The sequence below is a fragment of the Abramis brama genome (assembly GCF_963993115.1).
Source record: "Abramis brama genome assembly, chromosome: 10".
NCBI lineage: Eukaryota > Metazoa > Chordata > Actinopteri > Cypriniformes > Leuciscidae > Abramis > Abramis brama.
In genome coordinates, this window is record NC_139972.1 from 14,990,071 (window position 1) to 15,015,507 (window position 25,437).

At 37.0% G+C, this 25,437-nt stretch overlaps 3 protein-coding genes across 3 annotated transcripts in view; 1 reads left to right on the top strand and 2 right to left on the bottom strand.

The window, feature by feature from the left end:
* Positions 1-19: 19 nt before the first annotated feature.
* glod4 (glyoxalase domain containing 4) lies at positions 20-3,762 on the bottom strand. The gene is made up of 9 exons (XM_084126828.1): positions 3,571-3,762; positions 3,333-3,382; positions 3,087-3,207; positions 2,171-2,315; positions 1,908-2,044; positions 1,178-1,264; positions 985-1,098; positions 809-895; positions 20-731 (listed from the first exon to the last, which is right to left on the bottom strand). The coding sequence occupies exons 1-9, from the start codon at positions 3,658-3,660 to the stop codon at positions 666-668; spliced, it is 897 nt and encodes a 298-aa protein (XP_083982954.1). The 5' UTR covers positions 3,661-3,762; the 3' UTR covers positions 20-665.
* A 767-nt stretch (positions 3,763-4,529) lies between these two features.
* On the top strand, positions 4,530-8,164 carry mrm3a (mitochondrial rRNA methyltransferase 3a). Its single transcript, XM_084127491.1, has 4 exons — positions 4,530-4,950; positions 5,637-5,881; positions 5,968-6,135; positions 7,527-8,164. The coding sequence occupies exons 1-4, from the start codon at positions 4,550-4,552 to the stop codon at positions 8,051-8,053; spliced, it is 1,341 nt and encodes a 446-aa protein (XP_083983617.1). The 5' UTR covers positions 4,530-4,549; the 3' UTR covers positions 8,054-8,164.
* A 1,587-nt stretch (positions 8,165-9,751) lies between these two features.
* The window catches only part of nxn (nucleoredoxin), a 69,149-nt gene continuing 53,463 nt past the window's right edge, over positions 9,752-25,437 (bottom strand). Inside the window, exons 3-8 of the mRNA XM_084125720.1 lie at positions 22,141-22,274; positions 19,751-19,851; positions 18,880-18,986; positions 16,790-16,969; positions 15,869-15,993; positions 9,752-10,784 (exon numbers count right to left, since the gene is read on the bottom strand). Coding sequence (XP_083981846.1) covers positions 10,602-10,784; positions 15,869-15,993; positions 16,790-16,969; positions 18,880-18,986; positions 19,751-19,851; positions 22,141-22,274 — 830 coding nt within the window. The 3' untranslated portion in view covers positions 9,752-10,601. The remainder of the gene's footprint in view (positions 10,785-15,868; positions 15,994-16,789; positions 16,970-18,879; positions 18,987-19,750; positions 19,852-22,140; positions 22,275-25,437) is intronic.

The window sequence follows — 25,437 nt, forward strand, 5'->3', positions numbered from 1 at the left end:
TTAAATATTATTTTTTTTTATAATGCATCAAACAATAAACTGACAGAAAAGACAGGACAGATAGAACCTCTACAGGAATTAAATTACATCAGCTCTTCATGTAAAGTTTCACAAACAAAAAAAGATACGCTTGTTTTATTTATTTTTTAATTAACAAAACTTGGAAGTGTTGAATATTTTACATTTATTTATATGATTTACATCATATGATGTAGAAGTATTACAATACTGATCTCTGCTGGTCAGTGGAATGAAACGGAAAGCTTTGTCTTGTCAGTGTACCATGAATGTTTCTATGCATTTGTCATTGTAAACAATAATTGCAATTAATTTGGTATGGCACCAAAGGAAATGTTTATTTTAATAGCCACTATGAATATTTGTAACATTACACTTGCTGATTATCCTCTTTATTTATCAAAAATATACACTTTTAAGAGAATAACTACATAATCACGAGGAATAACAGAAATACACATATTTTTCATCATGTCCAAAAGTGTGTGTCCTATTGAAGTTTTAGGGATTCTTTGTAGAATTTGCATTATTTTCATAAAAGAAACCTGGATTATCATTAGTAAACCCTTGAAATGTATAATAATAATAATCTGGTTGACTGCACACCCTGGATCTTTTCACGCAGTGTCAATGACGTCAGACAGTCTTTATGCTGAAGCCTTCTGCTTGTTGCGTTTGGCAAACCACTCGTCACTCTTATCTGCAGCCATGGCCTGTGAAAGAAACCAAACAGAAAACATGAATGCGGCTTGTAAGTGGATCACAGGATTTATTTTATACTCTAAATTACCTTATCCAGTAACTCATTTCCCTTGGGGTCCATTGCAGAAAGCTGCCTGAATGCCTCATCACCCACAAAGCAGATCTCATGACCATCCTACATCATGTGGAGATCTGAGTCAGCCAAGCATACTTTTGCAAACACTCAACATTCAGTCTCAGTAACATTACACAATAAATTCTCACAGGATCTGCAAGAATGACGACTTCCACTGTGGCTTTTCCAGGTGTATCCAGACTCACAAGCGGCATGAGGATTTTGTGCTTTTCTTTTTTCATTATGGCTTCAATGTCTGGTAACTGCCAAACAAAGACATTTCCTTAAAATTACAACAAGTAAAATCTGATGTGGATGTTGGTTTCGAGTAAATTATCTGACCTGATCCCGAGGGCAAGCGAATGCGATCCTTCCAAAAGCAGTTGCATGTTCCACATCGCCTCCAATGTCCTGTAACTCCAGCTTACACTACAAAAGCACAAGAGTTGATTTCAAGACACATACACCACCATTCAAAGGTTTGGGGTCAGTATGATTTTTAAATGTTTTAATAAAAAAAAAGAAGTTTCTTGTGCTCAATAGGGCTGCATGTGTATGGTCAAAAATACAGTAAAAACAGTAATATTGTGAAATATTACAATTTAAAAGAACTGTTTTCCATTTGAATATATTTTAAATGTAATTTATTCCTGTGATGGCAAAGCTGAATTTTCAGCATCATCTTAAGTGTCACATGATCCTTCAGAAATCATTCTAATATGCTGACTAACTGCTCATGAAACATCTTAGTATTATCAATGTTGAAAACATTATTTTTGTGGAAACCATGATTTTTTCAGGATTCTTTGATGAAATAAAAATATTTGGTAACAGTATAAACTTTTTGATCCTTGTTGAATGAAAGTACTCATTTCTTTCATGAATTTGCTTTTGAACGGTAATGTGTATATGCATTCGTATAAATTACTTTCCTGCCATAAGAGCCTGATAGAAGTTTTATAAAAAAGAGGATAACCAAACTCAAGACTGTTCATGAGGCCTTGGTGAATGGCATGTCCTCATAATTTAATTATTGCCAAAAATACAATAAATGGATTATTTTCAGCTAAACCTGATTATCTGAAAATCCCATTAAGGCAATCTTTTTGTCCTCATTTTTCTCAATAACTTTCATTCCCAGCAGGGCAGACCAATAATGAATAGAACGCTGCAGATCAGAGACTGCCAGGGAGACCTTCTGGACAGGATCTATTACCAAGAAAAGAAACAATCAGTTAGGAGTCAGTATATAATGGCACTACATAATGGCACTATTAACTACTACAGTTCATGAAGGAAGTTTTCACATCCCTATTATAACACGCAAATACCCACCACAGTTCGGCTGTTCCTTGTCTATAAGGAAGAAGCGGTATCCTCCCGGAGCTTCAGTCATGTAGAGAGAGTCTCCAACTTGTGTGAGAGGCCAGTTTAACCTCTTCGCATTACTCACAGCCTGACTAGACTGGAGAGTGAGACCCTAATATTGAAGAGCACAGATAGAGGAAAGATCAGGATCCCATTTCACAGAAAATATACGGTGTGGACCAAAAGTCAGAAACTGACTTAGTGAAAATGCTTTATTTCATTCTGATAACAAAATTAATACCTAAATATAAATGATGTCAATTCAAGTTAAAAGTTGAATTGCAAATTATGATGATCATGTCATATTTTATCATGAATATATTCTCAAAATTTAAATGTATTTTTGTGATACAAAGCTGAATTTTCAGCATCATTTACTCCAGTCTTCAGTTTCACATGATCTTTCAGAAATCATTCTAATATGCTTATTTTGTGCTCAAGAAACACTTATTATTATTATCAATGTTGAAAACAGCTGTGTACACATTATTATTATTTTTTTAGGATTCTTTGAATAGAAAGTTCAAAAGAACAGCATTTATCTGAAATAGAAAGCTTTTGTAACATAAACTGCTGTTCAAAAGTTTGGGGTCAGTAAAAAAAAAAAAATTGGAAAGAAATGAATACTTAATACAAAAGTGACAGTAAAGGCATTTATAATGTAACAAAAGATTTATATTTCAGATAAATGCTGTTATTTTAAACTTTCTATTCATCAAAGAATCCTGAAAAAATGTGTACACAACTTTTGAACACACACAGCCAGACAGAAAGATATATATATATAGTATTATTCATTTATTTGATTTTTTTTTCTCAAAGGTCTCAGATGTTTATATCCTACTGTATGTGTGATTTGAATGTAAATGTATAAGGAGTTTACCAGGAAGTCATTGCCAAGGCGATATTCACCCACTCCATAGTTATAGGTCAACTCTGCCACAAAGTGGTCATCTTCTGGTCCAAAGCCCACCATGGTTTTACTCCATTTCCCATCATATGGACTGACAACACAAGAACAGATCTGTGTTTCGATTTTGCCATTCATACAGGTTATACAAGTAGTTACAGGTTAAGTAGTTAAGCTAGTAAGATACAAAAAAAAAAAAAAAAAAATATTATGACTAACCCATTGCAGGTTGCTTTGCAGCCCTCCTCAAATTCTTCATGACGCAGAATCTGTAGATTAAAGTCATTAGTTATTGTTTATAAATCTGTAATTCGAGACTGAACACAGACGTGTCAAAACTGCATTTGGTAATAACATCATTAACTGTCTTATCACCATTATTAGGAGGCAAAGTCCTCAATGAGTTTAGAATACAGAACTGGAATATTACAATAAGGTCAGTAGACAGCTCTTCTACCTTCATTCCTAAGACATCCCTGTAAAAAGTGGCTGTTCTGGTCCTGTCTCCTACTTTAAAAACAAAATGCAGTGCTCTTCTAAGTGCCATCACTCTTGAAAGTCTCCCACTGTAAAGGCGACGCCGACGATCACAAACACTCTGTATCGATGCACACACCTTGCGATCGATTGCTCTGCTGTCAACATGCCACAGACTAAACCAAACTAATTTGTTTAATTTCTACGTGGACTTGTAATGCCATTATATATATGGGCACATTACGTAATTTTTTATATATATAATGCAAAAAGCACCACTACATTTTAAATAGAATGTTTATAACATATTTCTTGGTCAATTCTTATATCATTCTTTGGTACAGTCCATTCTATTGATGTGAAAACTGAATCAATCACAAGAATCGGTTCATTTGAACAGTTATGTTCAAAGAATCGGTTCAGATATTGCTGTTTACTGTGATTTAAGTGTTGTGTATTGCAATTTCATCTGTCCATGTCAGTGTGTTGTAGCTCTGATTCAGCTCAAACAGACATTGAATTGTATTACATTTTATCTGTTTCGTAAGTGTTTTGGTAAATCTGTCATAAAAAGTTACATTTTATTTGACTTCTAGTTCTATTTGTTCATTAAGTATCTGTTCCCATCTCTCAAATCCTCTTTCCACCCGAATCCACTGATTCAGTCTGTCACTCATTCAATGTCCAAATATTATGGATTGACATTTTATCAATTGAAATACATTACGCCATGTCTAATTTGTTTTATTATGCACCATATAGTAAGTAATTATATCGATATTTTAGATTTAATACTGTTTGTGTTTACTTGGCATAACTAACTGACAGTTTACGAAACCGGTTTAGTGAACCAATTCATCCAACTCTTGGGAAAGATCCGACTCAATAGAACGATTCGTTCACGAATCGGACATCGGTAGTTCATTCATTCCCAATGACGCAAGTCGCGGTCAACAAACATGGCAGCGCTCATGTATAACGTGAGTCGTGGATTTGTTATTTTCGGGGAACATAGTTTATTATTTAGAGGGCATAACCAAATCTTGGTGAATTCGAGACGATATGTCCGAGCCCTCCGACGGAGACCCGTGGCGGTCTTGTATCCCGATGGTGAACGAGAGACATTTATTAAGTCGAAGGAAACATCTGATAAAATGAATCAAAAGATGTTCAAACAAAAAGGCAAAAACCTCTCTGAGAGTGATAATAAATACCGCAAAGAGAAAGTCTCAGAGAGAGCTGTCAACAAGAAGTGGAGTGGCCATCACGTGTCTGAATGTGCAGAGGAGTCTCCTCACATTACGGACAGGCTTGGGGGGCTGCGCTACGAAAAGGCCCCTGCTGGAGATAACAGACTCGCGTGAGTACAAATATTACTGGAAAATGACTGTTACCAACATCATATCATCTGCATTCTTGCAAAATACATCATTTGAGTGTTGAATGGCAAGATATCTGCCTATATACACATTTGCTGTATTTAATAGAGGAGCACGGGAGCACCAGATATATTGTGGATCTCTGTTAAAGGGATAGTTCACCCAAAAATGAAAACACAAAAAGAAAAAAAGAATTCTATGGAAGTCATTGGGGCCCATCAACTGTTCAACCAACATTATTCAAATATCTTCTTTTGTGTTCAGAAGAAAAAACAACTTGAGGATGAGTAAATGATGGCAGAATTGTCATTTTTGGATGTCACTTTAAAGCTGCGCTGGGAAGAACATTGAAAGGATCCTGTATTTGTTTGTAAAACCGAGCAGATGGACATAAATACGTTTTTTTTTATTCTTTTTTTTTTACAACCATTTATTATCCAGTTTTGACATTATGATCCATTGTTTACGTTCTTGTTCGTTGTGACAACAAACTTTAAGTATCATGCCATTCACAGCCGGTGCTTCTTTTCTCCTCATGGGTGAATGACTTAAAATGATAGACATTAGTATAGGTATTAGGTAAACGCATGAATTTGATGATGGTGTTTGCACTACTTTATTTAAAAGAAAACGTAGTCATAAAACAATGATGCCGTTGTCCCCTCAGGAAGGTGTCCAGTGTGGCCCGCTCCAGAAGTTTTCGGGAAAAGGAAGGTAAGGTGCTGCTGGAGGGCAGGCGTCTGATCTGTGACGCTCTGTCTGCTGGAGCGTCTCCTCAGACGCTCTTCTTCAGCACGGTGGAGAGACTACAGGAGCTTCCTCTAGATAAACTACAGCAGGTCAAGCTCATCAAGGTCAAATATGAAGACATGAAGACCTGGTCTGACCTGGTCACTCCTCAGGGTGTTATAGGTCCGTTGCCGAATCTCTTATGAACCCAGTTTACTTCTAAATGTTTATAACACAACTCAAATCACACTGTTTCTGTCAAATCACAGCTATATTCTCAAAACCCGATGCCTCCCGTCTGGCATTTCCAAAAGACATACGTCACCAGTCTGTGCCTTTGTTCCTGATATGTGACAATGTTCGTGACGCTGGAAACCTAGGCACTATTTTACGCTGTGCAGCAGCTGCTGGGTGTGACCGTGTTCTCCTAACCAAAGGTATGTAATAGCTTTAAATGGAAAAAGATTTTTGTTGAAAAGGGGATCTTATGACGCATAAAAATCTGCAGCTTATTTTTGCAATCCGGGTCAGTTTTGACCCGGTCGAACGTAAGCTTATAAAATAGAGTAGCTTTTTACCATGTTATAACTACACTTACCAATTTTTTTATAAACAAAAAGTAGAAGTTCTTTGATATAATGCTTGAACTATAGCAAAACGTGAATCAAGAAAAAACATTTTTAGCAATATTTATGATCATTTTTACTTGAATATATAATTTTATGAAATTTACAAGAACATATATTATGAGAATGACCAATTATCTATTTAAATCAATGGATTTAATTAAATTCATTTGAGCTTATAACTCATGACGGCTCAAAAACAATCTGAATGTATGAAAACTACATATTTCCCAACAAATAACTTAAATATACTATAGATAGTTTTCAAACTAAATATATTCATTTAACTTGATTGATATAGTTTTTTTAAAGGGTTAGTTCACCCAAAAATGAAAATTCTGTCAGTAATTACTCACCCTCATGTTGTTCCAACCGCGTAAGACCTTCGTTCATCTTCGGAACACAAATTAAGATATTTTTGATGAAATCTGAGCGCTGGATCACTTCTCCATAGGCTGCTAGGTGACCGAAACTTGCTGGCCCAGAAAAGTTATTAAAGAGATCGTTAATATAGTCCAAGTGACTACAGTGGCTCAATCTTAAGTATATCAAGCGACGAAAATACTTTTTGTGCGCACAAACAAACAAAAATAACAACTTTATTCCACTATTCATTTCCTTCTCTCTGGGCCTCGTAGTGTTTTTGCGCAGCGCGTCTGTGTTACACGTCATCACGCATCACACACATGACCAGCGTCGGCCAATAGTGAGCCTACGTGGTGACGTGTAACACAGACGCGCAGCGCAAAAACACTACGTGAACCAACTAGAGGCCCAGAGAGAAGGAAATGAATAGTGGAATATAGTTAATATAGTTTATTTGTTATGTTACTTACATTTGTTGGATGTTTATAGTGTATAGTGCATGTAATATGTTTACCAACTAAATTCTGTCCTATTCAGTATTTTTGAGACAAATCTAACTAATAGATGTACAAAAAGGGCCGAAAAACTGCATTATATAATGTGTGAAGTCACACTTGATATCCGGGTCAAAATTGACTCGAAACATAAAAAAAGTTATATTTATTTTCAAATAGTTAAAAAATTAAATGATGTATTTTGGTCTTCACACGTTTTCAAAGTTTGGTGGTTCCCATTCTAAAAACTAAGCTTTTTGTGTTTTTTGTGTAAGAAATCTGGATGAAATGATCGAAATGTGTTAAGCACTAAGCACTGGCTGTTTATTTGTATTTTTCCAGGTTGTGTGGATGCCTGGGAGCCCAAGGTTCTACGCGCAGCAATGGGAGCTCATTTCCGCCTTCCGGTTTTTCCTAATTTGGACTGGGATGACATTTCTGAGCACTTACCGAAGGACGTGATTGTCCATATAGCGGATAACTGTAGCATTTTTACAAAAGACCCTGCATCTGCTCCAGTTTCAGGACAAATACAAAATGTTACTTTGGATAAATCCATTGAGAGTGACTCTGATGAAGATTCTGATGATGAACTTTCACTGCCGTGTGTGAAGCCTCAGGTGTACCATGAGAGTTGGGCTCAGAAGAGCACGGCTCTGGTGATTGGTGGAGAGACGCGTGAACTGAGTTTGGAGGCTCTTGGATTGGCCGAGGAAACGGAGGGTAGAAGGATCTTTGTTCCCATGGCTCCAGGAGTGGAGAGCCTGAACTCTGCTATGGCTGCTAGTATACTGCTGTTTGAAGGCAGACGGCAGCTTCTGAAGGTGTCTGACAAAACACGCAGAAGAGCAAGATCTAAAATGCTGTAATGATTAAAAAATATATTTGACCAATAATGTCCATTTCTATGTGCTGCACACTTTAAGTAGGCTATGTCAAACAATATCACCAATAAACAATAAGATGTTCAATGTACAAAATGTAAAGATTACATTATTAAATTATTATTGTTAAATCAGTTCGATGATGGCAAATATAATGTAAGGGTATGTTTACACAACAATGATGTGCTAAAATCAGAAAACGTGAAACCGACTAAAATCGCTGTATTATTCATGCCAGGCCAGTAGTTGGCAATGTCACTTTGAGAAACAATACACGCCTATAGACTGAACATGTAATACGCATGATGTCACCATTTTCACAAATTCACGTTTTTGTAGTTTATATGGAGACGATAACGGTATCGTTTTCAAAAACTTGTACTTAGAAACCCATTTTCAAAAGTTTCAAAGAGCTGTTGCCGTGTAAATGAACGGCCAAAAACGCTTTCGGACATCGGTAGTTTTTAGATGGAAATGCTTTTTAACAGTGTCATGTAAACAGCCCTTAATGTAATCTAAATGTTAAAAAAAGCATGCAAAATGAAATAATAAAAAAAAAGGAAAAAAAAATTATAGCTTGAATGCAATGTTAGTCGCTTTGGATATGCGTCTGCTAAATGCATAAATACAAATATCCAGTATCACCAATAATAATAGACCTTTGTCAGGTTAGACGCCATTTTGAATTTAAAGGGGTGGTTGATTATGATTTCACTTTTCTAACTTTAGTTAGTGTGTAATGTTGCTGTTTGAGCATAAACAACATCTGCAAAGTTACAATGCTCAAAGTTCAAAGCAAAGGGAGATATTTGCTTTTAAAGAAATTGCTTTTTAAGGACTACAACAAACGGCCGGTAGGGACTACAGGAGCTTCCTCCAGGGTTAGTGACATCACCAACCCTAAAATTTACATAAACCCGCCCCCGGGAACACGATTTATAGATTATCATGACAGAAAATGCTAATCAATGACTAGAAGATAACTACACATAAGCTACATAAATTCATCAACTAACCATTCAGAAATGTTATCTACATGTTGTAACCTCTTCTTGAGTCTCTCCATATTTCTGACTCTGGTTTGAACATAAAAGGCTAAAAGTTTTTGAAATTTTCAGTGTGAGGTAAAAGGACACAATCTGTTGAAGCTCCGCCCTCTGTGCCGGGAGCAGCAGCTCATTTGCATTTAAAGGAACAGGCACAAAATGGTGCGTTTTTGCACACCCTCAAACAGTGACAATTTTAACATGCTATATGAAAATATCTGTGGGGTATTTTGAGCTAAAACTTCACATACACACTCTGGGGACATCAGAGATGTATTTTACATCTTGTGAAAAGGGCATTATATCACCCCTTTAATCCAGATGAAAACAAGGCTGTGAGGGATTGACTTCGAGAATTTACAATGCCACACACTGTATAAAGGTCCTAGTTCATGTATATAAAGGTCCTAGTTTCATGTCTCACAGCCTCGTTTTCATTCTTGTCAAAAATGAAATTAAGTGTAATGCCGTTACCCTGACTAAGGTCAATTACCAACAACAATATAAAATCAAGCAATAGCTAATGTGATCAATGAACTAAAAGTACAATGAACTTAATCACATAGATAGCTATATACAGTAGTGATTCAAGGGAGTTCATTTGACATGAAACCAAGTTATAAAAAGAACACAGATGTTTTAGACAGTGAGTTTTAATGCTATGACATCATTGAAAACAACCAAGGACAGACAGACAGACTGTGTGCTTTAATTGGCTACATTTCATAAGGAATCTTGCAGTTAGATGCTGTTTATTGTGCCTTCAAAAAACACAGACCACTTTAATACAGGGGACCTTCACAGAAAATCCACTTAAATGTCATGTTTGAGATGGCAACAGATCAGTCATTCAACAACATCAAATATCAACAAGGTGGGCGAAGTCCTTATAAGAATCAACTATAGACTTGCAAACTGCATTAAAAATAAACAGCGGCAGCTACACAAAGAATAGATAGTGCCTTCTATACAAGGATATTAACATCAGCTTGTTCATGTATGCATATTCATCAGCACCCATAAGAAGACGATCACAGCCGTACAGAACATATGGCCATGGATAATGTGCAGTGTCTGTGGAAAAATGATGATAATAATAATACACTTACCAAGCTATATTTATTCTAAGCTCTTGATTCTTGAAACAATATCCAAGGATAGAAGGAAATACTTGCTAAAAATCTTGATAAGAGCAAATCAGACTTGCAGCTGCAGGGTTCAGTCTAATCTCTAAATGTAACAGCAAAAAGACAATCAACGTAAAAATCTGCATTTTACCATCAGCGCTGTAGTAAATGCAAGGCACCACAGGAGGAGGCGGCCGCTTCATGATGGAGGGGCGCGTATTAAAAGAAGAAAAATGTCAATACGAAGTACGATTCTGTTCGAACAGTCTGACAGGAAGAGAATGGAGCGCACGCCTGGAGGTCAAGGGCCAGATGGAGGTTCGGGTAACGGCGCAGGGGAGTTTAGTGCAGTCCAGGACTTCAAATGGGCTCTGGTTTGAGCTTCTCAGCTAGAAAGTCACTAACAAACTGTTCTACCACAGCCGGCGTGATCTCCTCCACGTCTTTGACGTATTTGGCTCGAGCCGACATGTCCAGGATGGTGAGAAGAGGCGCGGCCTCAGGCAGGTTGGTGTAGTCCCGCAGGGAATCACTCATATCGTCCTGTCGGGAGATGAAAATTACGTGAATATCATTGTCTGTGAAAAGCGAAATAACTAAATTGAGCCTGCAACTACAAAGAGTGAAGAAATGAACTGTGAGTTTATGAGAAACAAGGGAATCATAAAAACTGCATTGAGGCCAGTATAAAGCGCTCGCTCTCTCTCAAAACCAGCATGACGGCACAGACGGGGGAGTTTCGTTGAAGCTCCTCGCTCCCCATGGAGGGGAGGTCTCTGCTACAGCAGGAGGGGGGACAAAAACATCGCATCACCCACCTCGTTGTTTCTGAGGCACTAAAACCCCAGGAAACTTCAGAGAGATGAATCACACAGTGTGTGAGGAAAACATTCCCATTATTCCCATTGGGGGTTCCTAAATATATGTCTGTGGAGTAACAAAGGCAAAGCCAGAGTGATTTTATTTTCTGAATGTCTTTCTTCAAGATGTGGTTTGACCTTAATACCAAATGCGGCTCACCAAAATATACGAAAAACAAACAAACAAAACATCTATATGGATGGCTAATGAATTAAAGAGAACAATTTTATGTGAAAGATTGGATTATGGTTTTGGCAAGACTGTTTTTGCTCATATGTTGTTGACTTCAGGTCATTTTTTTCTATGAATCTTTACCGATTTCTATAATCTAAATGTAAGAATAACTTTTATATCGTTACATTTACTAGAGTGAAGCGACAAAGATTTACTTGCATTTCAACATGATTTTTCTATTAAAAAAATTATTGTGTATAAAATATGATGACCAGGCAGGAACGTTTATTTATGCATCCCAATCTTCATTGTATTGCTGTGAATTATATGTTTTGCCCCCCACGATATAAACCACAAATCTGTGATCATAAAACTAAGCATTTATATAGAGTGATGTGGAGAGATATAGAGTGACACTGATAATTATATCCAATTTATGCAAATAGTCTGCTATACTGTTATAGATTTCTTACTGATTTACACTACACGCTATCAGAATTTTATCTTACTTTAAGAAATATAGTCCATAGGCCATAGAAATATCATTAACTACTCGGTTTGGGCCTCTGAATAAAACTGAGGTGTTTTTCCCTCCTCAGTCAAATATCAAATATGACAATCAACCACAACAACATAAAACAGATAAGCAAACTTTTTTATAATTTTCTTTTATATTTTGCCTAAGGGTTCAATAAACAGTTCCATAAAAAAAAAAAATATATATATATATATATATATTCTGATGTCAGGCTTTACAGGGTTAAAAGTGCCAACTTTCTCCACCAAACAACGCAATAGGCCATCTAGCCTAACACAAATTGATTATACTTATCCTTTAAAAGGTCTTTCAAATGAGCATGTCTTGGAATGAACTGCATAGTAATTTCATATGGAAGACATTATTATAATGCAATATATGAGTAGCTTTTTTTGACCACGAGAGGGCAGTACAACAGTTTCGATGAGATCTCGACTCGTTTATTCCATCTCTAACTGGCTCGCAGTGAAACTATGAGCTATTCCACAGCAGTGCATGGATTAAACCGCATAATCAGATCTTGGGCCTGTAAAAAAAACTCGCTGTGCTGTTTTTGCTACCTAAAAAGGACAACAGAAAGTTTGTGACCTCAACTTCAAACAAAACTACTAAGAGATGGAATGGCTGTATTGTTACAGTAGTCTAACATTATAGTTACTACTTTAAAAAAATACAAAAACACATGCAATATAAAGAGTGGTGAATCACTAATACAATTGCAAATTGTCCATTTCCTTTTTTATAAAACAGGAAAAGTGGATCACATGGGGTCACTGGTGCTTTTACCCATAATCATTTCCTTTTCCACGTTCCAGGTGCATTCCAGTCTGATCTGAGCTCACAACACACTGCAATAGATTAAACTGATGAACCAGGAGAGACCATGACTGTCAAAATCTGACATATAACAACGTGTAAAGCTTGTTTCTGGGATTTGCGCTCAATGGACCCTTGTAAAATTGTGAACCGATAAAGATCAGCGAAAGCCGTCCATCAGCAGAAGCAAATACAGTGAGAAATGGACTCTTGTCAGTGTAACCCTTCCAGGTTTTTAGATATGAAAAGATTACATCTTTCAGGCTGTCTACCTCAATGGAAAGCCATGCATCTTCTTTTGTGGAGCAGCTAACCTTGTGTAAACTGTTCTTCAACCCTTTCACACACACACACACACACACACACACACACACACACACACACACACACAAAGTCCCTCACCGCCTCCAGCGCTGAGCTCTCCGTGTGCGGAGACAAAGGGTCAGCCTGTGGCTGGCTCCAGCTGCTAGCGTGATAAGGGACGGTGTGTTTACCAAATTGCACCGGCCCTGCAACGTGAAGTTTATTCTGCCTATTGTGGGCCTGTAGCATTCCATAAGCATTAGCTATCTGCTCATGCAAGCAGAGATAAGGCTGTCTGATTGGCTAGCACACTACGAAGGGCCTGTGCTGATTGGTTATTTGAGAGAGCTCTGATCTAAACCCAAAGAGTGTTCTGGCTGTGCGCTGCACCAGACATTAGGTTCAAATAATCACACATTGGAAATGAATAAAAGCCATCAGTGCAAGAATGCGTCTCCCGCTGCCAGGCTTTGATCGACTATTTCGTCACTGATTAAAGGAATATACTCTAACTATGTGTATATAGTTAGATACACATTACGCTCTAGCAACAGCATTTGAGGTATGCTATTGATTAGCACTGATTCATAAAAACAAATTGCCTGTAATGCTCACCAAGGCTGCATTTACTTGATCAAAAATACAGTAAAAACAGTAATATTGTGGTATTTTAAAATGTATTTTTTTCTTGTGATGCAAAGCTGAATTTTCAGCATTATTACTCCAGTCTTCAGTCACGTGATCCTTCAGAAATCATTCTGATTTGCTGCTCAAGAAACATTTCTTATTATTATCAGTGCTGAAAACAAGTTCAAAAGTACAGCATTTATCCGAAATGGAAATCTTTGTGACATTATAAGTCAACTGCCACTTTTGATCAATTTAATGCATCCTTGCAAAATAAATAAAAAAATACATAAAAACATACTGACCCCAAACTCTTGAACGCAAGTGCACACACACACACACACACACACACACACACACACACACGATCTGGCCCTTGACAGGCTACATGAGTTTCTCACACTGCATCTCATTTCCTTTATTTCTTCACTCACATTATCTGCTTTGATTTGACAGCACTGGCCTGTAAACATGAAGTTAATACTTGATACTTATTTGCAGTTGATTTATGGACTGTGTTAAAAGTGAAACAATGTGTTGAGTTATGCAATGAATTAATAAATGGGCCTGTTGAAAATGTGCTCCACATAACAGCCATATATTCTGTCCTCAATACAGGTTAAATTATCAACATAAGTGACTTGCTGTCAATTACCACAGAAAATTATTTTGGCCCCCATTTGAAAGAACAAACATAAACAGCATTTACAGTAATTTACTTACAATGAAAGTCTATGGTGCAAATCATTTTGCCAGGATAATCATTAAAATACACTAAAGTATCGCCACAAGATTTTAAGGTGTTAACATGAGACAACGAAAGATTAAAAAAAAAAAAAAAAAAAACCTTGTATGTATTATCAATTAAAAAAACAAAGACAGCACAAAGCAAAACAAAAACACAAAACAAAACACAGTCAGACAAAACTCAACACAAAGCAAAAAACCAAACAAACAGCCAAACAAAAAAATAAATAAAACAAATAACAAAAACATCACAACAGAGCAAAACAAAAACACAAAACAAAACACAGTCACACAAAACTCAACACAATAAAGCAAAAAAAACAAACAAACAGCCAAACAAAAAAATAAATAAAACAAATAACAAAAACAACAGAGCAAAACAAAACACGGTAAAGCAAAAAAAAAAAAAAAAAAAGCAAAAAAAAAGAAGAAAAGAAGCAAAGCCAAAAAAGGAAACAAAAATTGCATAGAAAGGAAGTACACAAAGCAAGTCACTTTGAGGGATTACAATGTCAGATGCTGGTAGATGTGTAACGTAGGGCTCGGTTAGACGTGCACAGCTACAGAAACATGTGCGGTGAATGCCTGAAACTCAAACCATGGCAAAGCGAAATGCCATCCTGAAGATCTGCCATTTCTGGGCGTGCCTCACACAAAGAAAGACTGAACGGTGGCAGGAAAGTTAAAGTGAGAAGAGGAAAAAGAAAGAAAGGGGCGGCTAATCGTCTATTAATTAACACTGCCGTCACATGACTTCCTCAAAGGTCACAAAGAGAAAACAGGAGATAAGAGTTATGAAAATGTTGGCTTTCCTCCCTAGCATGCAGGCTTGAAAGACGAAGAGGTGATCAGGGAGATGAAAAAAAGCGAGGGAGGGAGAGAGAGAGAGAGAGAGAGAGAAGGGCACAGCTGTTTTGGCACCCTCTGGGTTTGAGGCTTGCGCTACATGTGCTTGCCATTCAACTGCAGCTCCTTTTATTTACTGCATGTACATGTTGGTGATTGCAGGCCGCCCCCCCGAAGGATTGTTTTACACAAATATACAGAAACAGATGGCACATCACACTTGTGTGTAAAAGCAAGCAAACATTCAGATTGTTGTGGCAGAGAATAAAAAAAGGATTCTCACTCAATAAACCTAATGAACTCATATGATGCTTTATGTGATAAACAGACCAAAATTTTAATCATTATTCAATAATAATCTTCTCCTCCAGTCACTGAACTGAACTCGAGAACTGAATCAGTTTGATTCATAAACAAATCGTTCAAATATCAGTGTTTTTTTTTGTTGTTATTTTAATCACATAAGCTATTGTATGGCCTCAGATGACTGAATACTACTTCTATAGTATACTTTTATTTAGTATTCCATGATACTAATATGATAATTTATTTATTTTGTCATTTTAGAGCTTGACAGCACCATTCACTTTCATTATACTGCCAAAACTGGCAAACACATTCTACAAAATATTTTCTTTGCAGCAGAAAGAAAGTCTTACAGGTTTGAAATGAAATTGAAATTTTGAAATTACACACATATAATCGACAAACGTACCTCTCCAGCTACAAAAAAGAGCAGAGGCGTCTCCTCCTCCTTGGCTTTGTACTTGGCCATGATCTTCTCTGCGATTGGCTGGATGAGCTCCTTGGCCGGCTCCAGCTCTCCCTCTTCCTCAGCGTCTGAGAGGGATGAGAGAGAAAGATGAATGAGCATAGTAGTTGGAAAAGGGAGGTGAAGAGTCAATAGGCTTTGAGTGCTCGTCAGCAATGTATGGAAGCTTGTTTCCGCCACTGAATAATAAATAAATAATAATAATTGCGACTTTTTATCTCAATTGCGATATATCAAGTCACTGTGACTTTTTTCTCAGAATTGCGAGATATGAAGTCAGAATTGTGAGAAATAAAGTCGCAATTCTGAGAAATAAAGTCGCAACTGGGAGATATAAAGTCAGAATTGCATGATATAAAGTCGCAATTGCGTGTTATAAAGTCAGAATTGTGAGATAAAAACTATTCTGAGGTTTAAAAAAAAAAAAGTCTTGGACTTTAGAATTGGACTTTATATCTCACAGTTGTGAGTTTATATCTCACAATTCTGAGAAAAGATGTCAGAATTGCGAGATATAAACCTGGAATTATGTGTTATAAAGTCAGAATTGCGTGATATAAAGTCGTAATTGCGAGAAAAAATGTTAGAATGTTAGACTTTATAAGACGCAATTGCGACTTTATTTCACGCAATTCTGACTTTATATCTTGCAATTCTGACTTTATAACACGTAATTGTGACTTTATTTCACGCAATTCTGACTTTATATCTCGCAATTCTGAGAAATAAAGTCAGTATTGCGAGATGTAAACTCGCAATTGTGAGATAAAAAGTCGCAATTATCTTTTAAAATGTTTTATTTTGTGGCGGAAACAAGCTTCCATAGCAATGATCTCAATAGAAAGAAGAGAAGAATCAGCTGACCTACGAACAGGACGAGACAGGGCCCTTCATGCAGCTGTACGGCGTTGGATTCGCTGAGCTCCAGCACGGGTCGCGGGTGCCACGGGAAGAACCGACAGTCGGGGTCATTGAGAACCTCCACTCGCCCCTGTCGCGTGATCATGTGACCCTCTGTGTCCAGAAAAATCAGTGTGGGGATACCTGGAGAAAAAAAATAAAAAACAGTACCGGTATATAACAATATATAAATGCATATAAATAACATTTATTTACATAATTTGGTGTAAACTGGTGTAAAATCACCCTTTTCTTTTTACATTGCTCTATAATAAACATCAAACACGCAAAAATAGCATTTTGTGTTCAGAGATGACCAAAAAATGACTTGATACTGGAAATTTTTGAGGATTCAAGCATACAGTGTTGATCAAATCAGATTTTTAAGATTCTAAGATTTGCATAAATTAATTTAGCAAGAAAGGATGCATTAAATTGACCAACATTTAAAAGATATTTATACTGTTACAAAGGATTTCTATATTAAATAAATCTTTTTCTTTTTAACTTTCCTAAAAAAGAAAAGTGCATCACGGTTTCCACAAAACATTAAGCAGCAACTGTTTTCAACATCAGCATTTTCTTGAGCACAAATCAGCATATTAAAATGATTTCTGAAGGGTCATGTGACACTGAAGACTGGAATAATGACGCTGAAAATTTAACTTTGCCATAGATTATTTTAAATATATTAAAATATAAAACAGTGATTTTAAATTGTAATATTTTACTGTTTTACTGTTATTTTGATCAAATAAATGCAGCCTTGGTGAGAATAAGAGACAAAACATTTAAAAAAATTAACCATGAACTATTTGTTCAGGTAAGTTCATAATATATGATGTTAACATATACTACTTGTGTAAGAATTAACATTAACTACAATTAAGATTAAAATGAATAGATTTTTTTAACTTTAACTTTTGCGTTAAACTTATTTTAAAGTATTAGCAATATGTCACTGTGTTTGTTTTAATGCTTAATGTTTTTACAGTTTTTTTAATGTTTTTTCATCATTTTTGTGCTTTTGTCGACAAAACGATAAAAATAAATGAATGTGACAAAATGTTAACAAAATTAAAGGACAATTCATCTATAATTTTATTACTTTGTATTATTGACTTTAATACAAAGTAGATGTTAAGATGGTGGTGAGATGGTGTGTGAGATGGTAAGTGGAGCAGTGGCTTGAGGCCACACAACGGTCCTCCACACCCTAAGCAAAGCATTCTTCCACAAAGACACACTCAGACGGCCTTTGGTCACACTGATCTCTCTGTACGGCCGGACTCTCTCAAGCCCTCTTTGAGATAGAAATCTGCCTGCAGTATTAGTGGCCTTATCAGACTCGCACACCGACTTCAGGCTGGAGGTGGAGGGATGGGGGGAGTCAGTATCAACTCATCCAAGATGAATTCCACACATTCCAGACCGGATAGGCCAGAAGCCAGTTCTTTCTCTCTCAATTCATCTCGATGCATTTTTGGGGGCAGAAAACGATCAGAATTTATTTTTTCATCCCAAGTTTTTCACATTCGGACATGTCGGACGTGTTTGCGGCAGAGAGATTTACATTTAAAAAACAAAGCAAAAAAAAAAGAAGTTTTGAAAAATGTATCAGTGTTTTTTTGGCCATACAATGAAAGTCAATGGGGTCCAAGTGTTGTTTTGACCCCAACAGTTCTTTAAAATATATTTTTTTGTGTTCTTCAAAAGAAATAAAATCATGTAGGTTTGTAACGACATGAGGGTGAATAAATCAAGACAGATTGATTATTTTTGGTCAAACTATCCCTTTAAAAAACATGTTTTCAGAATTGTTAGACAGAGTGAGATCTAGAGAGAGCGAGTTAAAGAGAGAGGGAGCGGTGGGGAACAGTAATAGTAAAGTAAACTTGATTATACGCCCACATTCCTGAGGTCCAACAGCTCAGTTTGCAGTTCCTGGCAGGGTCAGCTGTATCCAGCGACGGCCAACGTGACATCCAACCACATGCTGTTATATCGAACAAACGCACTTCCACCTGAGCCAGAGTTAAAGTCCACAGACGTACCTTGGATTCCATAGAGTCTGTTGAGTCGTGACCGTCTGGCCTCGTCTGTGTACGGCACTGCCAACCACGGCATCTCGCTGAAGTACTGCGTAAACGACTCCTCCGACCTACATCACAAGACACATCTTTATCGCATGTTTAAAGTGTCCTCCACATCTAAAATAATCAAATAATTATTGGAAATAAACAGCATATACGGCTGATATTATGTGCGAAAGCTTGGAAAGCACCATATATCTGTGCCATATGAATTATCGGCTGATATTAGTTATTTTTAATTTATTGCTATCAGTTGATATTGTACTGTATATAACTGTATATAGGCCAATATTGGATAATTGCACACAATTTCCCCATTTTTACATTTAGATTATCTTTGCCATCACACTTAAAGTTAATATTTAACACTTAATTAATAATTTAATTACACTGTTAAATGTAATCTTTAACAAATGTCAAAATGAATATCCATTTTTTTATACTGTACATAATGTTGTGAAGCCTAAATTTACTTGAAGCATTGAAAATGATTGTTTTTAGAGTTTTACTGTTTATTTATTAAGACAAAATAGTATAGGATTTTAATATTGGCCATTTATCGGTTATCGGTGTTAGATGAAAAATGATCAGCCAGAATTTTAACTAACGGTGCATCCCTTGTGCAAGCGTTTATGTAAAAAGTCCAAAAGTCTAAGATCACATTGAAAAACAGAGATTTAATTTTTTGGAAAATTTCCTGGAAATTTAGGATTTTGAAAAAAAAAAAAAAAAAAAAATAATAATAGTATGACATTAAATGAATCCACTGAAATTATTATGCTACTAATATAATTTTAATGAAAAAAAAATAAATAAAAAGCATGTTTCTTACCTATCAGCACTGACAAATACAATCTCAAATTTATGCCCTGATTCTTTCACTTTCCGGTATGTTTCCACCAACACTCGGGTTAGACTGCGACAAGGGGGACACTACAAGAGAAAACACACACACACACACACACACACACACACACACACACACAAACACATAAGTTATGACAAGATATCCTAAAGGGTTTCTGATAATAAACAGCACTTAGTGGCCTAGTGAGCGCACAGAGCACTTAGTATTACTCTCCCTGCACTTCAGCACTCCTGAACTGAAAAAACACAAAACAAAAACAAATGTGAATAGGGCCTGGAAGAGCTTTTAAACTCATCCTCTCGTTTATAGCTTGGAGGTATTTTGTGCAGAATGTTTTTCTCTTTTCGCAAGAGTGCTACATACAGCCTGACATGCCTCACTCAGCTCTCTTCAAGAGCTCTCCAGACCTTTGACTACCGGCAGACCCACACTGAACGAAAGCTCAGCAGATTCACACAGAACTCAAAACGCCTGTCATTCACAATGTTTTAAATATCCTCCGGCCCTTCTGCCTTTCCTTATCAAATATTTAGGCAGATCTGATTAATGCTTCCAGATACCAGTATATGTGTAGTACTCATTTACCAAATTGAAATACATTCCACAGATTTCTGTAATAATAATAAAATATCAGTGCAGAAAATGCGATCTAATGTAATTTAATAGTAAAAGTAACTGTGATAGAATGTAAAATAACTGAAAGTTGATCATCTGGTAATAGAATTTACCAGCAACACACACCACAAACTGAAATATATAATGAATTTATAATGTTTTCTAAGTTTACAACTGAAAATGTTGACCTTTCCATGATGGTGGTGCTTTTGGCATATCAATCAGCTGAATGTGGCATTAAGGTATTCATATTCCTGAGCCGACCAATCAGACTTGATCAACAATTTCAGTCTGTAGAAAACTAAAACTAAAAACTAAAATCATTCCCATTAAAATAAAGAGTTTCACTTTATTTTGATAGTCCCCTTAAGTTCTCTATAATTAACGCTGCACCTACATGTCAATTAACACTCAATAATATTAGTTGAGTAAAGACTGTTAGGTTAGCATTAGGTGTTTGGATTCAGGTTAGTAGAATAAGTTTATGTAGTTGCAAAGTTACTTATAGTCAGTAGAATGTCTCTTGGGGAGCATCAAAATAAAGTTTTAGCGGATATTAAGCAGACAGTCTACTAATACTCTAATGAGAGTTAGCTGACATGTAGTTGAAATATTACTTACATGTTACTTATGGTCAACAGAATGTCTAAAGGGGCCAATCAAAATAAAGTGTTACCAAATGGTTGATTTGACGCACATTCAACAAACATTACGCTTCAAATTTACAGTATGCTATGTTGGAGCTCCAGCATGTGAGTGAAATGACTGCTCTGAATTTTATTCTTTAATATTATTAATATTTATTAGATTATTATTATTGAAAAGTAAGAGGACCCTGACTGATATTCAGCTGTAAAAATACCAGTAACATATTCTCCTTTCTTCATTCCTATCTGTCTCTGTGTGTTTCTTTACAGAGTCACAAAGCTACACACTCTTCCTCTGTTTCCTTGAGGTCATCTGAGGTCGTTTTTTAAATGGAGAAAAAAGTGGCATTCGTTTATCGACGGCAACAATATGTCCAGGCACACTTAGTCTTATAAAAGTCACTTTAATAGAGGTTCCTTTACGCTGGTTAGGAACGAGGAATGCGGTGTTGGAATAATAATAAACTGAAATATATAGCCTGGTTTTGTGGCTCATCTTCACAATTTGTCTGGGTTTGGAAAAGAGGGGGACTGGAAAAACAAACTCCCGTTACTGTGGCGGCTGCCCTGTGGACTGGCACTAGCAGTGCCCGTGTTTGCCGAACCGACGAAACCGTTCCCCTGTGAACATGTGAGTGTGTGGAGTGACTTTTACAGTGGGACGTAACAGGGTGTCTGTGGAAAAGGTTTCATATGATGGGAAACCCAAGGGGAACAGTAACACAACTCAGCTTTGATATACGATTCATGAAAAAATTACTCTTATGAACTGGTTCTTTTAAAAGAACTGGTTCTTGCACATGAGTTATTGGTGGTTTGAATCAAACTGACTCAGCGAATCGTTCGAAACCATTGCTGATTCCCTCACTGAACCACCAGTCATTTTTTGGTTATGCTCGATTCTGTGTTACTGTGGTTTCTATTCATTTCTAATCAGTGTTATTTTAGTATCATTGAGATTATTATAGTTTTTATTCATATTTTACAGCTAGGTTACAAAAAATCATTTAGCATACGAGATCCAAATGTAGAGTTGAATCAACTGCAATTTTGTCTCAAAGTATGGCTAGGTTAGCAACACAAAGCACTCACCCAGTGTGCGGAGAAGTAAACCCCCACGTAGGACCCCTCCAGGGCACTGCTGTCTGCCGTCTGTCGGTTGTTCCTGAGCAAGGGCCCGGACACCACCTCCGCAAAGGGCTTCGGCCCCCAGGGGAACTCCAGGCCTGCAGGACGGGTGGGAGCGGGGAAGAGCAGGACTCTGATTACTGTCACACAATCCTCCTTTCACTGCCAGCACAGCACATGCATATGCCATTCATAGATTTATAATACACAGGAGCCTCTCCTCTGGATCCTGATAGCACATGGAAATCAAATGCTGCTACTGATGCAAATGGGAGCAGAAGCAAATATCAGCTCTTAATGTGAGATGGAAGTCCATCCATTTCTCCAAATATTACATAACTATTTAAAAGTGTTGTTTATTTAGTATACCTCAACTAAAAATGAAGAATTAAAGGGGTTCTTCACTGGTGGCAAAATGGGCTTTCAATAAAATTTGGCTGCCTATACAGTAGAAATTTTGATTTCGGTGCTACTTGACTTGAGAAAACCAAATTGCCAAATAGGCTGAAAAACGTCAACACCCATAATGCACTGGGCACCAAGGCCACGCCCAACAGTCTGCTATGGATATGTTTACCAAAGTCAAATACAGTCTTGCTTTAGTAGGAAATACTTCTTAGCAAACATTTAGTCATAGTGGTGTCGACTTGTATTGTTCCCGGGTGCAAGAATTCGAAGAGTAAACATTTAGCGGGAGTGAATTACCTTCAGTTATCAGTAAAGGATCAGATCCAGCATGTTGTAAAAAGTGAGTAAAGGCTGCAAAGAATCGTAAATACAGAGAGAACAGCGCAATGGAAAATCTGAAAAACCTGTTTTTGTGGTCAACATGACAAGACAACGAACATACAAGTCAAACGGAGGTGGAAACCTGAAATAAACTGTTGTTCTATCAGTTCCGCCCCCTCCAAAGCAAAACACTGTTGCGTACGGGTAAGAAAGCTGTTGCCATAGAATTCCACTTTCACCATAATGAAGAGTAGACACAGTATGATACGATTTTCAGTGATATCCTACTCTTACAATAACTGCCCTCTGTCGTTTCAAATGCAGAAGTATAATCTGTAGTTCTCATGAAAGCCCTAGAGCTGTCAAAAGTGAACAAAAGTCCTTAGATCCATGAATGAATCAGTCTTAAATGGCAAACAAAACCGATCTGTTTTGTGAAAAGAACCGGAATGATCAGAATTCATATCAGAATGATCAAAAATCAATGAATTAGTCCATTACTGATCTGGTTCTCAAGTTCAACTCACTGAATCAGTGATTCAGTTGCAATGGTTCTCAAGTTCAGGACAGTTCACCGGCAGGAATGTTTATCAGTGAATTATGACTTAAATGTTGGTCTATTAGTTCTACAAATCTGTCCTATGGAATATAGCTTGGTACATAGCGCTATGTATGGAGCATTTTTATGATGCTCTTTAATGTGTTTGTGCCATTTTTGGAGCTTAACAAACATGGCTACTATAATACACCCTAAGCTTTGGAACAAACAGTGAAAGATCAAAAGCGAAGTGTCTTCATTATTCATTATTAGCCAGAAAGAACAAAAGCACAGGGTATTCACTGGGGTTTCGAACCTGCTCCTGTACTGGCTACTGTGAACGTTCACGTTCATACACGCACACACACACACTATACAAACACACACACACTATACAAACACTTTCAAACAAAAGCTCTAGGCTAAGTCATCAATCCTGTGCACCAGTGTTTCAGAATGGCAATGACTGTGCTTTATGAATCAACAAGTTAATTTTTCACTCTTACTGCTGGTAACTGTTGGAGCTGAGGCTCATTAAGCTGAGGAGGTGAATCTGTCATGTTGATCACCTGACAAATTCCACTGCATTAATGTTTTATGAAAATGCAGTGGCTCCCTGCCTTTCCAGACAAATAAATGCCTTCTTTTCACCTGCAGAGAGGAGTTGCAGATGACACCACTCAAGTGAGCCGAGAGCTATCAATGCACAGAGCTCTTCAAATACCGTTACAGACAGATGAAGGGAAGCGAAGGCCAGCCATGTACCGTGGTGCCAAGCCATGTATGCACTGTGAGTTCCTGAGCATGTGAAAGTCAAGTAAAAGAGAGTTCACCAGCAAATAAATGAATCATTTACAAAACCTTATTTGTTTGTTTCAAACCTGTATGACTTTACTTTTTTTGTGGAACAAAGTAGTAATTTTGGAGAATCTACACACAGATTGTTTGCATCATGTAGTAATGTTGTCCATGTAGTGTACTCTATTTCATAAATTAATCACTCAAATTCGTGTTTACTGAAAAGAACTCTCATCTGAATCATTTACTTACAGATCTAGTATGTGTTCAGTCAGTGCGCATGGCAAAAATGTTATCATCAGCGTAGCACACACACCTGGGCCCGTACTATGGCCTGGGCCGTTGTTTCACAGTCGAAAAAGAAATGGAAGAGACAGAACAACAACAAACTACTGGAGACGTAACAACAACAGATGCCCACGTTGACGAGTGCTTGCATGAGGGGGACTAAGACATGTGCAAATCTGTAATGAGTTTAAATGAGTACAAAGACATTTCTATCAGTCATAATTTCTGGAGAGACATAGCGCAGATACAGGACAGGATGAATCTTTCTAGTGTGCATGTGTCGAATGCATGTGTTTTAAAGGCTACACGTTTGGCTGTACGCATAAGTGTTCGCGTCAGAACTTAAGTGTACTTTGGGCTTAACTCAAAAAAATTGGAAAAGACAAAACAACAATAGATGACTGCGTTGACAAGTGCTTGTGCGAGTATTTAAGAGATACTCACAATTCGTGTTTAAATGAATACAAAGAAATACATATTTATTGATCATAACCTCTGGAGAAATAGAGCAGACACTGGAAAAGGATGAAACTTTCTAGAGCAAATATCACATGTTGAGAGTCTGTGTATACGTAGCTATCAAATGGAGTTTACTTTGAAAGGCTACATGTTTGGCTGTACACATACGCTAAACTTTTGTGTTGAAACTGAAGTGCACTTTGGACTTTAGAAGATGGAGCATAAGTTGTATGGACATTAGTGTTTTTATGCCATTTTGGAGATTCTCCAAATAGTTCTCTTTAGTGTTTAACAGGAAAAAAACAGCATAAGTGTTTGGAACAACAAGAGAGTAAGTTAATGTAACTGGTCCCATTCGAACCAGTGTCACCGCCTTGGCAGGCCTAAACGCTAAAGACCTCTAGCATCAGTCACTAGTGCGCCTCTTGAGGCCAGGAAGTGAGGTTTGC

Coding starts and splice junctions, on each gene's coding strand:
- mrm3a (XM_084127491.1), top strand. CDS start 4,550: ATGGCAGCGCTCATGTATAACGTGAGTCGTGGATTTGTTATTTTCGGG. Junction 4,951..5,636: donor GCTGGAGATAACAGACTCGC/GTGAGTACAAAT, acceptor TTGTCCCCTCAG/GAAGGTGTCCAGTGTGGCCC. Junction 5,882..5,967: donor CACTCCTCAGGGTGTTATAG/GTCCGTTGCCGA, acceptor GTCAAATCACAG/CTATATTCTCAAAACCCGAT.
- glod4 (XM_084126828.1), bottom strand. CDS start 3,660: ATGGCACTTAGAAGAGCACTGCATTTTGTTTTTAAAGTAGGAGACAGG. Junction 3,383..3,570: donor GGGATGTCTTAGGAATGAAG/GTAGAAGAGCTG, acceptor TTTAATCTACAG/ATTCTGCGTCATGAAGAATT. Junction 1,265..1,907: donor TGGGATTTTCAGATAATCAG/GTTTAGCTGAAA, acceptor GTGCTTTTGTAG/TGTAAGCTGGAGTTACAGGA.